This window comes from Falco rusticolus, chromosome 3 (genome assembly GCF_015220075.1).
Source record: "Falco rusticolus isolate bFalRus1 chromosome 3, bFalRus1.pri, whole genome shotgun sequence".
NCBI lineage: Eukaryota > Metazoa > Chordata > Aves > Falconiformes > Falconidae > Falco > Falco rusticolus.
This window is the reverse complement of record NC_051189.1, coordinates 14,947,494-14,963,408: the sequence shown is the minus strand read 5'-3', so window position 1 is coordinate 14,963,408 and position 15,915 is coordinate 14,947,494. Positions and strand designations below refer to the sequence as shown.

The 15,915-nt window shown below is 38.1% G+C and overlaps 1 protein-coding gene across 7 annotated transcripts in view; it reads right to left on the bottom strand.

Annotated features, from left to right (window-relative positions):
• The window catches only part of ASAP1 (ArfGAP with SH3 domain, ankyrin repeat and PH domain 1), a 161,887-nt gene that overhangs the window by 23,111 nt on the left and 122,861 nt on the right, over positions 1–15,915 (bottom strand). For all 7 annotated transcript variants that reach the window (XM_037378731.1, XM_037378728.1, XM_037378729.1 and 4 more), the window contains 4 exons: positions 14,029–14,144; positions 11,647–11,714; positions 9,049–9,156; positions 7,494–7,722 (listed from right to left, as the gene is read on the bottom strand). In XM_037378731.1, coding sequence (XP_037234628.1) covers positions 7,494–7,722; positions 9,049–9,156; positions 11,647–11,714; positions 14,029–14,144 — 521 coding nt within the window. The remainder of the gene's footprint in view (positions 1–7,493; positions 7,723–9,048; positions 9,157–11,646; positions 11,715–14,028; positions 14,145–15,915) is intronic.

Genomic DNA, 15,915 nt, shown 5'->3' with positions numbered 1-15,915 from the left:
CATTCTGCTGGCGACACCTGGCTGGGAGCCAGGTATTGAGCTCCTGGGTGTTCCTGTTTCTTTCCTCATCATTCCCTGCAACTGGAATGATAGGGGAGAACACTGCTTGTGCTCCTGATCCCTTAAAGAGATGTCCCAAGGCTCTGAAGTCTCTCTTGATTGCTCTTGTTGCAACTTCATCGCTGCCTACCTGAAAAATCAGTAACAGATAACAACCTGAGGGCTGCACCATGGTAGGAAGCTTTGCCTCCACATCTTTAACCCAGGTCCCAGGGAGGCAGCACACTTCCCTAATAAGTGGGTCTGGCTGGCACACTGAGCTTTCCGTCTCCTTCACAAGGGAGCCTCCTATGACAACGAGACACCTTTTTTTCTTTATGGAAGCAGTTCTGATGCAAGGCATAGGATGACTTAACCTCAGCAACACCTTCATGCTAGATAAACCATCATCCTCGTCGCTGTTCGGTTCCACTTGCAGAGCCTCATACCTATTACGCAAGGGCACCTGGGCAGGTGGGGTGGTCACAGAATTCCAGGCAGGAACTTGTCACCATGGCCCCCAGTTCCTTAAGTCACCGTGTTCTGCCGGTTGGAGAGAGGATAGGGAATGCTCCATAATGCATCCTGTCTGCTGACCGGCCTGTCCCAGGGAAGGTAGGGTGCCGTTCCAGTAGCCTGCCTCTCTCTCGCACTCTTCCAACACTCCTCAGCCTACTCGCCTCCCCTGGAGCTCTGTCACTAATCGGAGTAGTTCCCCTCCCCGGGCACATCTCCCACAGGAGCACAGCCCGGCACCTGGGTGGCTGCGCGTTCCCACCGCAGCTCTGTCTGGGTGGCTGCATCCGTCATGGTGGGTGCAGAGCTTAGAGGCCGTGGCTTTCTGCCGGGTGGATACCATTGCTCCCTGCTCAAGCCAGCTCCAGTGCCCTTCCTGGACACCCTGCCATGACACCTGCTGTGCCACGCCAGGCCCTGCTTGCCCACTCTGCTGGCAGCACTCCCGGTCAGTCCTGGCCCCTACAGGCTTCTTTTACAAGGGGCCGGGGCAGGGGGGAGCTCTTGCCTGCTGTTGCTTCTGGCCCTGACCAGGTCCCCATAGCTGCTGTGGCACAAACGGCAGGCTTCTAGTGAGTCTCTACACTCCATGGAGGTTCCCATGGTTTGGGAACCCCCCACGTGCCATGCTGGAGTGCTCGGCTGCCGCCGATTGTGCTGGCAGAATGTATGTATGTATGCGTACGGATACACACACACATATATGTAAACACAAAATCTCAAAAACAATTCTTACATGATGTTTTTAAATACACATGGCTAGCTATGTATTTTTAAGCAATAATCAGAGAAGTTATTTTTCTAGATCAAAGATATTTTGTGATTCTAGTCAGGCACCAAGGAAGCCAGCCATTTATTCTCCAGTCATCCGAATGACTTCTCACATAGTTGCGAAGTTTACATCTCATGAAGAACATTTTCCTCACATAAGCAAAAATATTTATCTTGACCTAGAATTTTTTTGGATTTTGCTTCCATTGGGCTCCCTTTTCTTCAGTTAGCTGGGGAGCAGTTGTTTTCAGTACAAACTGCTGTCATCTTTTATCACTTTTTCATATTACAAGGGTCATGCTTTCATGTGTAAATAGACCAAATAATCTCAAATTTATTGTACTAAGGTAAGTAACTGGAAAAGATTCACAATTAATAGTGCATTGCCCTTCAGCTTTTGTGCAGTTAGTATAGTCTCTATTAATCTGTGTACTTGTGAAACCATGCAAAGCTGTTACTATCCACTTAAGAAATGGTGGGTTTAGAGTATAAAGTGTCACATTTGTATTTTTTTTACCACTTAGTGAGAGATATGGAAGAACCAGTATTCCAGTTAATGGTAGAACAGGTACTGCAAAGGAAAGTAAGTTTATATTAAAAATGATATTTTCATTAACAAGTAGCATCGTTCTTATTTTTAACGTTCTTATGAATGTTTTTGCACAGATTTTACTAAAAGCCTTCTTCAGTTTGTCTTACTTCAGATCATTTATTTTCAGTACTGAGAATAAGATCATAAAAGAAAAATTATCACAATCATTCTGAATAAGAAAACTAATATACCTTGAGTCAACATTGCCATTTGAAGCACATTCTATAATTAATGTTAAAAAATGTCCTGTTAAAAAAAAAAAGACAGACCCCCAAATTATATTAAAGAAGGTTGTATTTTGTATGCATTTAGAAGAAACAGGATGACCTCAAAGGCTGAGGTAATGGAAATGTGATTAAAATCAACAGTATGCTGGATAACGTTAACATTCTACACTAAGGAAGCATTTGTATTATAAATTAAGGACTCCTGTTGAAAATTGCAGTACAGTCTGCATAGTGCCTGATATGCCATAGTATGATGGAATCATGAAAAAATAAATAGGATGAAAGGATGTTTTGATGTAGCATTCCTATCGGAAACAGCAAGATTTTAGTGCTGTCCCTACACTTCCAGTCACTTGTATCTAAGAAAGCTGATTTAAACAGAAAAGGGCTAGTATGATGAAAAGGCAACCTGAATGACAGGAAAACAAAAATACTCTTCCATCAGAAAAGGTGAAATATGCTTGGTTTGTTTAGTCGAACAAAACAGACGTGGAGACCTGTACGACTGCTTTCCTGGTAGTGCCCTGATACAGACACCAATGACAGACAAATCAGCAAAGGTAAATGACAATGGTGGTACATGAACAAAGTCATTTAGTGGACTTGAGAAGATTTCTAACCTGTGAGCAATATAGTCAGAAAACTTCCAGAAGTTACTGGTAAACGCAGATAAACCAGTCTGGTTAGAAATTGAGTCCGATCAAATGAAGCAGCAGATTATATGACATGGTGTCTGCAGTAACAGTGGACTGGAACCACAAACCAAGTACTTTTGAGTTTACATACCTAACACTAGAGCTGTGAAAGTATAACATATGCAACTTCTACGTATTGAAGGCCCAACTTCATAAACTTGATCCCTGACCTCTGTGTTCAGCCTATATGTGAGAAATAGGCAGAATCATTAAAAAAATATCATTAGCTTTCAGCTAAAATTAAAGAAACTTGGCTTAGATTGCCTAACGTTTCTACAAAACCAGTTAGCAATACTGCTTTCACATTGGATTTGCTATTAAGGTTACGCAAAAGTTTATTTAACTACTGTGCTGAGTTATGCAACTACTTAAATACTGATTATTTTTTTTAAAGCTTTTTGTAAAATAACACACAGAAGACCTGCTAGATGTCCAGAGCCATAACACAGATGTACACTGGAAAGACTAACAAAAAAGATGATTCTCAGAACGTTACAAACTAAAGACTTGACTGACAGCTTGAGTAAGCTGAACCTGAGTAGACACAGACAGCCCACTGGAAAGGCATACAGGGGTTGGCTTACACAGCTACTGTACTCCTACTGTACTTTTCATTCCATTAGGATTAACTAAACCTGTAGCAGACAGCAGAAAGTAAGATGTATCCACAAATAAGCTAGTTTAGGATAGAATACACTACCGTTCCAGCATTTTTAGGAATATTTTGAGAAGTTACCAAACTGGAAAATCTAAACTTCCACTGTAATTCCGTATGAAGAAACTGGAAAAAAAAAATCCCCATATACACATTCTCCATCAATTGTACCTAAACAATTTTAACGACGAAGCAAACTAAGTTTTAGACACCTTATCTACTGAAAACCACGAGGAAGAGTGGCGTGCGTTATGTAAATTGCTTTAAACTTACCTTCTCTCCCCAACACAAAGTTCAGACTTGATTGCTTCCAGTCCACTGTGGCATCTCAGCAAACACCATGGAACCTGCTACCAAGGAACTTCACCGGCAAATGAAGCCAGCTTACAGAGGGCTAAAGGGAGGTGGTTTTGTTTAAATATACAACATGTTTTGGAAAAGAGTTTTCTCTGTATGCCTCAAAGTATAAAAAACACAAAACTTTAAAAGTCCTCTGCCTCCTTCTCAAACACAGATCCCACCAGCTATGTGCTCTCTACAGACTGTCTCCATGTTCTAGCAGGATCCCATGGTATCTGCTGGGGCCTCACAGCAGAGCAGGGACAAAGATGAAATGACATTTCGGGACAGAAGGTAAGTTTAAATTTAATTACAGATTCAATGCTCTTCTCACTTTGCTATTTAGTATTATATTTTGCACTAAGTACCCTAAGTTTTCATATAATTTTAAATCTAATAGGTAGCTATTAAAATGAACTTTTCTAACAAAAAAAGGATTTTGTAAGTAAGCTTGTACTTTACACTTTGATGTAAGGGATATACTCTATTACGACTAATCTCAAAAGAGCAGATAAATTCCAAAAGATTATTTTTTCCTACAGAAACAAAATTAACTCAGACTGTTTCAAAATATTAAGATGTGCCTTATGGAAGTGGAGAGTCTCTGCTTCTTTTTCTTGTAAGCAATCTGTTTGGGAGCCAGAAGCAGGGGAGATAACAGTGTGTAACAAAGTTTATAATGAAGCATAAGTGCATCTGCAGTGATGCGTCTAGAGTGACTTTTCCACACTGATAAATTGTTCTATGCATTCGTCACTTTGTTCCCCTGTCCTTTTGAGTCTTAAATTGCTCCTGTAATACAATTGCACTGTAATACAGTGTTTAATGGAAACTTCTAGAACTGATGTCCTGGTTTCAGCTGGGATAGAGTTAATTTTCTTCTTGTTAGTACAGTGCTGTGTTTTGGTGCTGATGTGAGAACAGTGTTGATAGGACACTGATGTTTTTAGTTGTTGCTGGGTGATGTTTATATCAAGTCAAGGACTTTTCAGTTCCTCAGGCCCTGCCAGCGAGAGGGCTGGAGGGGCGTGGGAAATTGGGAGGGGACACAGCCAGGGCAGGTGACCCAAGCTAGCCAAAGGGATATTCCATGCCATATGACGTCATGCTGAGTATAGAAACTGGGGGAAGAAGGAAGGGGGTGGGGTGGGGGTGGTATTTGGCATTATGGTGTTTGTCTTCCCGAATAACCATTACACATGATGGATGCCTGCTGTCCTGGGGATGGCCAAACACCTGCCTGCCCATGGGAAGTGGTGAATGGATTCCTTGCTTTGCTTGTGCGCACAGCTTTTGCTTTACCTATTAAATTGTTCTTATCTCAACCCCTGAGTTTTACATTCCTTTCCGATCCTCTTTCCCATCCCTCTGGGTGAGGGGGGAGTGAGCGAGCAGCTGCGTGGTGCTTGGTTGCCGGCCGGGGTTAAACTACGAAAACTGATTAAACACTTTACAATATTACTCAATGAAAATGAACCAAAAATACAGCATCAGTCACTGACTGCAAAATTTTAGCATGTTTGAAGCACAGAAGCCTAGTGACTTCAACATAACAGTAGTTCCATTCGACCTCTCACTCAGACTTATACTGTGAATCTGCCATTTTCCACTCATTTTAATGTAAAGTTACATTACATTAAAAGGCAACAGTTCTCTGTATTTTGTGATAATATCATATTATTTTGTTGTAATAGAAATAAGGGTTTCTTTTGCATAACCCTTGACAGGAAACCACACAAGAATTTAATGCTTCATTTCTTTCCTAGTAGCTTTGATGTATTGGTTCACTTGTCTAGGAGTTTGCACAAACACCTAGGAAAATACCTGACATTTCTGAATCTTGAATACATACTACAAATGAAATAAGCATGTAAATATTCCCCTTCCTAGAGAAAAAGGCAATTTTCTGAATAACTCAATATGAGAGCTACACTATATAATGACAAAGAAATAACGTTCGTTATAATCCATTGAAAGCTGACAACATACTAAGTACTGCACAGATACAAGACACAAGCTCCTCAGCCTTCTTAAGGAAATGGGATTCATGATTAGTTTCCAGGTCTTGCAACTTCATGACAAAAAGAAATTATCCTAGATCAGACTGAAGGAACATCTAAGCCAGTATACTGCATCTGACAATTGACAATCAGCAGCAGAATGTTAGAGCATGTAAAAAAGATGGGGGAGAGGAAGGAAAAAGTTAGAATCTTGCAATGCCAACAGGAAGGTAAACATAGTAAAATTACAAGTAATACATGAGTCCCCAGCGAATCCACTATAAAGAAATGTGGATTATGAAATCTCATGTGAAAAATGTATACCCTGGCAAAATCTCTTGGCCTCTTAATGAAGAGCAAATTCTGTTGAAACAAAGAGAGAAGAGGGTTTCATTTGAAAGTTGCCAGTACATGAGAAAAGAACTACTGTTCCACTGTCAGTTTAAGCGCAGCATCTGAACCATGTAAAAGCAGACATCTGATGCCAACACTCTGTTATGTCCCTTTTACTCCTTCACATTTTAGTGAGAGATTTTCTTGTTTTTGTGGTGTGTATGGGGGTTTTTTTGTTGGTGTTTTTTTGTTTGGTTGTTTTTGTTTTTTTTTTTAAACAAAGTTAACCACCCTTGAGAAAACAAAGTATGATGTTATAGCAGTGCTAACAGAAGGGGGTATCAGCATAACTGCTGAAATCTTAAACTATGCTATAGCCTTCATCACAACTAAAGTTTTCTCTAACAAGTATACCATAAAAACACAATTTGGCTATTTCTAAATTAAACATGTAAACAAAGGGGAAAAGATGAAGAAGATTTTTGTTCTAAAAGGTAAATTTGCACAAATTACCTTAAACAGGTTTTGTTCCATACATGCATCCTCTAAACTTGAAGTTTGTAGCTATCTAGGTCAAAGAACCACCATCCACTACAGCTGCAAGACTAAGTCTCATATGAAGTAAGTTCTTCCTTTTCAAACACTACCAAGAATGTCACTGCTATTACTAAGAAGAAAAAGCATCTGATTAATTTCGACTGTGAATGCAGATTGCAAAACTGATTGATTGAACTGTAGTGCAAACCTTCCTAATGGATAATCTGACATGGTTATTTCACTCGGGAAAGAATGGGTATTTAGTTTAGACCTTCCATGCGTCAGTGACTTGTTAACTACCCTGCAGTAGGCTTGGCATTTTCTCTGCCCTTCTTGAGAGCCCTCTAGCACTCACTACAATGGAGGAGAGTGCTGATGCACTGAAAGGGAAGGAACTTTAAATACCAACCTGCTTAGCACTTCACAGGTCATCTGGGTATTTTTCTTTTTCTACACTGACTGCAAGGAGAAGGAGTCTTCTTGCATCTCCTCTCCGCCAAAGCTTGCTTTCTTCCTCCTCTCTGCCAGACACTACACAGCATATGATCATACAGCACTATGCACCATCAGCTTTTCCTAAAACAGTTACACTGTTACAAGTGAGTTCATTACAAAGTGCCCCCATCTTTTTTTTTTTTTTTTAATAATGTTTCAAACATACATTGTACCGTATTACCACATCGGTAAGAAAAACAGACTACATCCTGAAACACTGTAATGTACCTGGCTAAAGGAAGGACAGCTGTGGAAAGATCACTGCTTGCAAGCGTAGTTTGATGACAGACTTACCTTTACCAGCATTTCTAGGAGGAAGAGGAGGAGCATCTGCAGTCGGAGAGGTGGGTGAATCTGTGCTTGTAGATGCAAAGATCTGATTGGTAAAAGCTCCGTAGGAGAGTCTTTGCTTGTCTCTAGGAGTGCTAAATGCAGGATGGGTCATTTTGTCTTGGGGAGAAATGCTCGAAGAGTGACAAAAACTTTGGGGTCTTGGAGATCGTTCTTTTTTTATAGGACTAGGCTGTGAATAGAAAAAACAAATATATTATACAGCTGGCTAAATACTAAATATAATTAATACGTTTGGGAAAGAAAATAACAGAACATATTCCAATGACCACGAGCAGAGTTTCTTCCTTTATTGGACAAATAAGCCCACATTCCTCCCTTTCTCAGGGATCAAACCTGAAAGATCCTCTCCTCTAACTGAAAAATCAACACGTACACAAAGCCAGGATTTGTTCTTCAAGCAGCAGGTGCACAATAATAACATACTAAATAATAAACTAATAAAAGCCTACTAAGGTTTATAGAGTATCAGAGTAATTTTCAGTTCAAACAGCTCTTTACTCTGACCAGATAGTTATTCTCAAAGATCAAGTATATTCCCCCATTGATGCATATTAGAAATAAATAACCACTTCTGACACATCAGATTTATTTGTTGATTGAACTAGCAATATATTCATTGGTACGGCTCTTTTAAATGTATATAATTGCTCTTTGAAGAAATTTTACACAGCAATTTATGACTGCTGTATATGAATAGCTGCATATGGAGCACGATCTGTTTCACTGCAGCTCCGGTTCAGGCAGGCTCTTCTCTCCAGTGCAGCATTAGTCATCCTCCTGAGGCTCCTTGCACAGATAATCTTTTTGTTCTCTACTGTCCTTGAGGACATGTTAATTATTTTGGTTTCTGAATTTTTCAGTCCCAAGTGTCACAGAAAATGAAAAGCTGACCACGTTCCCTTCTACAGAACCCATATAAAATAGGAGAGGTGTATTCGCATTTATTACAGAAACAGCACAGAGTAATTAACTGACTTGCTAAAGTAGGACACTGCGGCTACATTTTCACATGTTCTAGGATAGCAATTATCCTATGCCCTCAAGTTTTGTCTTTCTGTTACTTTTTTCAATCAGCAATAAAGTGCACAGCACAGTGTGAAAAACAGTTACTTATTCAACAACTAGGTTTTTAATTAATTTATGGAAAAAATAAGTATGTAAGCTTTGTATTTCCTCCAGCTAAAAAGTAACAACCTAGAGTCAGAAGTGGATGAAATGACAACAGTAAAGTGCATGTATTGATTTATATTATACTGTATGTCTTGTCAAAGCAAAACTTCTGAAACTCAAATCCATAACAACTAGGCTGATCAAGTGCTTTCAAAAAGCACTTTGGCAGTCTTTAATACAGGCCGCAAAATCAGCTTCCCGCCCCCGCCCCCCCACCAAAAAAAATCTGTATAGTGAAAAAATTGGTTAAAGTGGGTCTCTAATTTCCATAGAACAGAAAATATGACAGTTTTTGTACAAAGTCATATCAGTAATTCATGCTTACCTTATCATCTAAGTCATCGTCACTTTCATCAATTTCTTCCTGCCGAAGATTCCATTCATACTCTACATGGACATGTGGGTTTAGCTTTCCTGCCTTGGCTTGAGAAAGCTGAAAGAAGTAACAATTCATGTTAAAATATTTGCTGTTCCTTTGGCGTCACTGAAGTTGGTTTTGTAACAGCAAGCCATCAACCGAAATATTTAGAGGTTTAAAACTTTTCCAGACATTAAAAAAGAAACAATTTCAGGGCAATCACACAAATATCCTTCATTTATTTGAGGTACAGAAAAACTGCTAAAAGGCAAAAACGGAAAATTTTCTCAAAATGGGTAGAAGTTGCCATGTTTTGAAAGCATTGGAAAAGATGGAATGAAGAGAAGGAATATGCACAAAAGCAGAATGCATCTGGAGCCCTCCTTTCCAAAACGGAAAGGCGAAACTTACTTATGAATTCTAGCACATATAACTATTACCCCTCTAAAATCACAACCCTTATGTTGGAATCAAAATAAAAGGTATTTATCCTTTATTTAAATATCTCCCTCCCTCTCACTTGACAAGGCCAATTTATCTTAAGCACAGAATTCCTCTACTTTGCCAGCCCAAATAATGTATTCATATTCTTTAAAGATCTACTACTTCAACATTCAGCAAAAAAAGCAAAAGAAAAATGCAGTTCATGGATGGTTAGCCTGAGGAGTATTGAATTGAAATTCCTTGAATTTAATTCCACCTGAATTCTCCTTTTCAATGCTTCGACTTTCCATCTTTATTTATTCCTTCACATCCTCTGAAATGCAGTCTCACTTGGTACTAGTTGATTCCGGAGAGCCTTTAACCATCTTCCCAAAATAAAATTTGGAAGAAAGTATTTTTAGTCTGTTATGTAAGTATTAATGAACCCACTTGAGTTGAAATTGAATTTAATTACACAGTTAAGACTCCAGCTAGTACATCTACCATATTCCAAACATGTAGATATTTATTTTGTACTTTTTTATGGGCCATGATAAAGAATACGCTCAATCATACTTCTTTTTTACTCAACCTTATCTCATTGCCACTTTTCAGAAAAATGCAGAAATAATTTTCCTCTTCAAAAGCAACACAAGAGAAAAGGTGTAAATGTTCTATTATAAGTTAACTGAAATAATCAGTGAGGTATTAGTGGAATTTCAATTACTCTAATCGAAACTATTAATTGCTAGATAAGCTCACGGATAACGTCCACTTGTTTTGTTTGTTCTACAACACAATCAGTTGGTCCACATTAATGGCAGATATTACTTTATTAAATATATACTACAAGGAAAAAGCAATCCATACAAATGGTGTGTTGCACAGCTGGTCTTTTTTTTCAGCAGACAGAATACTCAAACCACTGGAAACAGCCCTTACTTACAGAGCAAACATGGGAGCAATTGAGAAGTCTGTGAGAGTACCACTTTAGCAGCCATAGCAGAGTTGACTTGCACCCCCAGAAATACAGAAAATTATGACTTTTGAAAGACAAGCTCTGTTGATTATGCAATCATTAATTAACACATAACAAGAACTTTCCGTTGTCAAAAGAAAGGTACTAAATTACCAGCTGCAGAGCAGAGCAAAACTAGATACGCTCCTTGGATCATCAAGAAGAGGCAAAGAAGTTCTGATGAACAGAATTAAGCAGCAAGTAATAGCTCTTGTAAATTCCTCTGGTTTTGTCTTGAAACTGCCACACTACATGGACTTTTTAACCCTTTGATAGTCCTTCACTTGCCTACTAAATGCATGCTGGTGAGAGGAACCTTAGAGGGCTAAGAACAAATATGGTTGTTGGTCTACCTGGATAACTGCTTCAGAAGAGTACCTAGGAAAGTCCTTTAACTAACTTGGTTATTTTTTAAATGGGAATAATTTTCTCGAGTGGCATCTATTAACATTTCTCATACATTCTCAAAATTCCAGAAAGCTTTTGCTTTTGATCACGTTCAGTAGAGGGACAAAGTCCCACAGAAGCTGGTGTTCTACATTTTTTCATACCCTAACTTCCAGACATTAAACTTTTGCTTCTTTCTCCTTTGAGGAGTTTAAATTCAAGTTGTTCCAATTCTCCTTGTAAGAAGACTTTCACCATCTCTGAACTATCTGTACCGTTAAATCATCTGTAAAAAGCCAAAGCACGGAAAGTCAAACAAAGATCCAGACCTAACTGGTCTTGACAGATGTAATAGTTCAGGGGTTGTTTTGTACTCCTGGTAGAAACGTCACAAAATAAAACGTCTGAGGTGCTGAAGCCCAAATATCCTAGAATACCAATGCATCAATTGGTATTCAAATACCTGACCCTCCAGTATTTAAGGTCTTCAAACATGCTGGTTAAAATAACAACGTACTTCTAACAGAAGTAAGATCTTTTACCTGAACTATTACAAAGAAAATGACTGTTCTGTGTTGCAGTTAGAAGACATTCACCTATAGTAGGGCCTTCGAATCAGCATATGGCCAAGCTGGCAGCAATACCAAGTTTGAGATACAGGGGCAATATGATCTTAAGTAGATCACATTTTTAAAGTGGCAAACATCCTCCCCCTGCCTCCTGCTCCCAGTTCTTACCAGTTCCTCACACTGGACAGCTTTCACTCTTTTTGCTGTGTCCAGAGCCGTCTCTCCAGCTTGGTTTACTAGAAAATAAAAATTAAAAAAAAAAAAAAAAAAAAAAAAGAGTGATTCTTTGAGATGTCTAAAGCATCAATTCATCAAATTTCACTATTTTTATCAGAGTAACTTCTAAAGTGATCAAAAATGCCTATTTACTCTATAGCAGCTGCGGCTCTAAGATTCCACTCTAAGTGCCCATGCATTTCATGTATCATCAGGTTCTTTCTGAACAGCAGCATCTGCTGGGACAGTTCCCAAATCCCTGCTAGCCATCCTGGCAGAGAATATAAAGAAATTTAGTCATTTCAACCTCCACTCAACTCCTCCTTTGCCAGTAAAACGCTTACATAAATAAGCAGGAAAAGCAAGGTAGGATAGAATAGTTTTCTTTTCTAAGTTGTTGTTTTGTTTTGGGGTTTTTTTTTAAAAAAAAAAGGCAAAATTTGATCCAAGCACGTTTTACTTTGATTGACACATCTTGGTTTGAAGCCTGAATTTGAAGACAGAAGTCCTATTCTAAGATGACATTTGAGGAAGAATAATTTTAAAACGTTCTAGTTATTTTGTCTTTATAAAGGATATCAAGTGGTTTACGTTTTAAAAATAATGCCTGATCATAAAAGAAGGTTGTATCTGAGCACTCTGGAAAGTTCTCTGACACCACATGTACTGGAATTCTTCCTAGATGCACAGCAGCAAGTCTCAAGAAACAAAACCAACCCCTACATCCAAACCTTATGTGGACAAACCTTAGGTAAAATGTATTGTTACAGTATAGCAGTGAGTGCCACGGAGCTGGCACAGTATGCTCTACATCCTATACAGATGGTAAAAATGTCTGTCATGGGGAACTGAAAACAGTCAAACTGAGGTCTGATAGACAAACATGTCTATGTGTAATATTACATATTGGAATTCCAGTCATGAATTCAATAAACTACAATGCAGTCATCTAGAAAGGCCTATGAATTTGAGAGTATTAAGATCCCTAGAAGAAGAAAGGCTCCTTATGGGAAGATCTATTTAAGACCGTTCAGGAGTTTTAATACGAAAAGGAATGAAAATACAGTATCTCTTAATGGAAGTTAACATACAGATAGCTTAATAGATTACATAAATTCCAAACTTTTGACATTTAAGTATAAATGTCATGTTTCAAGGCCTCAAGAAGATGCAGTTCCTATGTGAAAGCACTGGGAGGGGTGAGAAGACCCCAAAAAGGTAAGAACACTCTTCTGACATCTACCTAGGAGAGAGTTCAATGGAAGCACCAATAAACACGCTTAAGCTTATTCAGACAACTTTCCCATTTTCTTGATTAGGGACATATTTTCTAAAAAAGGTCACATAAAATTCTTTGACTTATGATAATATTAGAACATATTCTAAGGATGTATAAAAAGGCCAGCCACGGAAACCAATGACTTCTGCCACGGAGCTATGAACTTAAATTTATGCAACATTTTTTTTTTTACTGGGCAGTGGAAGAAAATCATGGCGATGAGGAAAAAGGGAGAAAAAAATATTCATATTCCTCAGTTTGCACCAACTGTTCAGAAACATTCCCTCCTATACCAAGAACTGACAGAACGCAGAAGCTGATGAAACTTGGCTCCTGAGCCTGACAAGCAGGATTCACGGAATACCTTCCTACCTCTCAAAATACGGCAGGGAAAGGAGAGCATCAAGGAAACACAAGATTATCCTAAGTGTGAGCAAACGGTTTACAGAGATTCTATTTTTAATTAAACTTTTGGTAAGCCATGATGAAAAACCGACTGATTTAGGTACAGCAAGTGTTATACCTATCTCACACATCTAGATGGCAAACAGAAGAAAGGCAGCTGAGAATGCGAATCCCTTCCTTTATCAGCTGCAGTGGTGGCTAGCGCATGCTGGGTAACACTGCAGTGACAACTGATAGTAATATTAAAAGAAGAGTTAACTTTTGTGTACACAAAGGTCACATACTTCTAGAGTGGAATAAATGTGACCAGGCATTGGAAGCATTATAACATACAAATACTAGATAAAATCTACAATATAAACAACAACCCACATTCTGGAACATTTATAACACATCAGAAATAAAACTCTGCAGAAAAACTACGGTTTACCATTAGTATTTCCTATTAGAATTTTTTTGTCACTATTATATTCTAAGAATTTAAGTTCCATTTTTAACTGAATGCTTCGTTTAGGCTTGTTGGTGGTAAAGTTTTCATCTTCCTAACACAGTTTTATTTTTCCTTTTAAAAGTTTGTTTAACACAGTAAGACATAAATAAAAGTGGTTAAAATAATGGATAGAAATTGTAGTTTTAATTAGTTAACTTACCCACATCAATAGTTGGCTTCCCCCTCAAAAGCAATTTCAAACACTCAGGCTTATTATACATACTGCAGTAGTGTAGAACTGTATTACCCAATGCTGTTTGCTTATCCAGGTTTCCACTAAACACAGAAGAAAAAAAAAAAAATCAAAAATACACTATGCTGTGCTATTTGTTCCAGATCTACAGCATCCCTATAAACAATAAATGCATAAATCCTTCACTGGACAAATACGAAGTAGAAAAAATATTTTTAAATTAAACATTACTTTCAAAGACTATTAAGAATAGTTCCAAGCATACTGGAAATTCCTGAGTGGTGGCTGAAAAGGACTAAGCATCTACAGATGCTCATTAAAAAAAAAACAACTGGTGTGACCTTACAAAGGATTAGGTTCAAATCTTTCACCTAATCCTTTGTAAGGTCACACCAGTTGTCTTCCACTTGCCATTTTGCTGGAATTTCTTTTTCAAACATACTACGTTAGCCCAACAGAAAAATAACTGAAAACCCATTTTGATACAGGTTGAATAGGATAGTAAGTCCCATGCATTCAAGGAACGATGAAGAGGGTGGCTGTGAGGATGCACAAGCGAGTCACGTGAAGGAATGTAAGGATACACATGGAATTAAGGCAAGACAAACTGTGCAAAGGGGTTCACAGGGCTTTTTAAAACTGTACTTTCTTCAGTTTTCAATTTCTAAAACTATGTTTCTCAAGAAAAATTACTGACATATTAGGATCAGTATAATACATTTATGAAAATGGAAAGAAAAGCTTTTCTTCCACTCAGTATTACCCATACTGAACAGTAAGTGCAAAGCCCATATGGTGCTGAAGATGCTCTAAAATTTGAGACTGAGACAGAAATACAGACAGCTGACAGAAACAGATAAAAGACAATAGTTGTCTGAAGAAACTATGAAGCTTTAACTAAACAGAATAGGTTTAAATAATAATCCAAAATAACAAATCCTTTAGTAATGATCAAAATAGTAAGTTGGGCTTCTATAACATTTTTCAAATTATGATCTCAAACAGCTTGCCAATATTAGTAGCTTATATTTTATTTTATTTTTTACTTTAATCACATCCCTACAGCAGCACTCCATTTAATATGAGGGAGTAGTGGTAGAATAAAGTTTATGTGAAGGTTACACAGCTAGGTCACACAGCTCATGAGATAGTGTTAGGAACATGACTCCAAATTTATGCTGTTCCCAGAAGACCAAATTACTCTCTTAACACTCCCTGTATACATCAACTATTAGAGGGGGGAAGGAAAAGAAATAAGTATTCACTGACTGCATTTCAGTAACAAGTATGATTTGCTATATGCTAAAGGAAAAACAAAACTTAAAACTGCCCTCAAAGCCTCCTCATGACCAGCTCAACCAAGTTGTGATGAGTCTTCTCTTTCCCCAACCCACCTCTCATCGTTCTGCAAAACCCACAATCTGACACAGCAAGTGACTGCTGCTGCTTTCACTTAATGGTATATTACACAGGTAGACTGGAATTGATCTCAATTAGTCATTACCCATATTGTGAAACCTATGAAAAATAACGCTGTACCATTAAAACATTTCATTTTTAAAAAATATGTTTTCATTAAGGTTTTCACTGTCAGAAGTGTATCCCTTGACAACAAAAGACTAGCTCAGCCAATAAACTAGATATTGAAAATTACTGATGACTATGCTCTCAAGAGCTTTAATACAGTTTATTCACTATTAGAATGCTTTTCGAAGTCAGTCTAGCTTCTGTTCAATTTTCTGAGCAAGATACTTTTCTACTTTTATGATTTCTTTACATGCATCCTGTATTTGAAATGTTTCCTTGTCACCCCTCCTCTACCTGAACTATTTGTTCGCATTGTTTCATGTTATG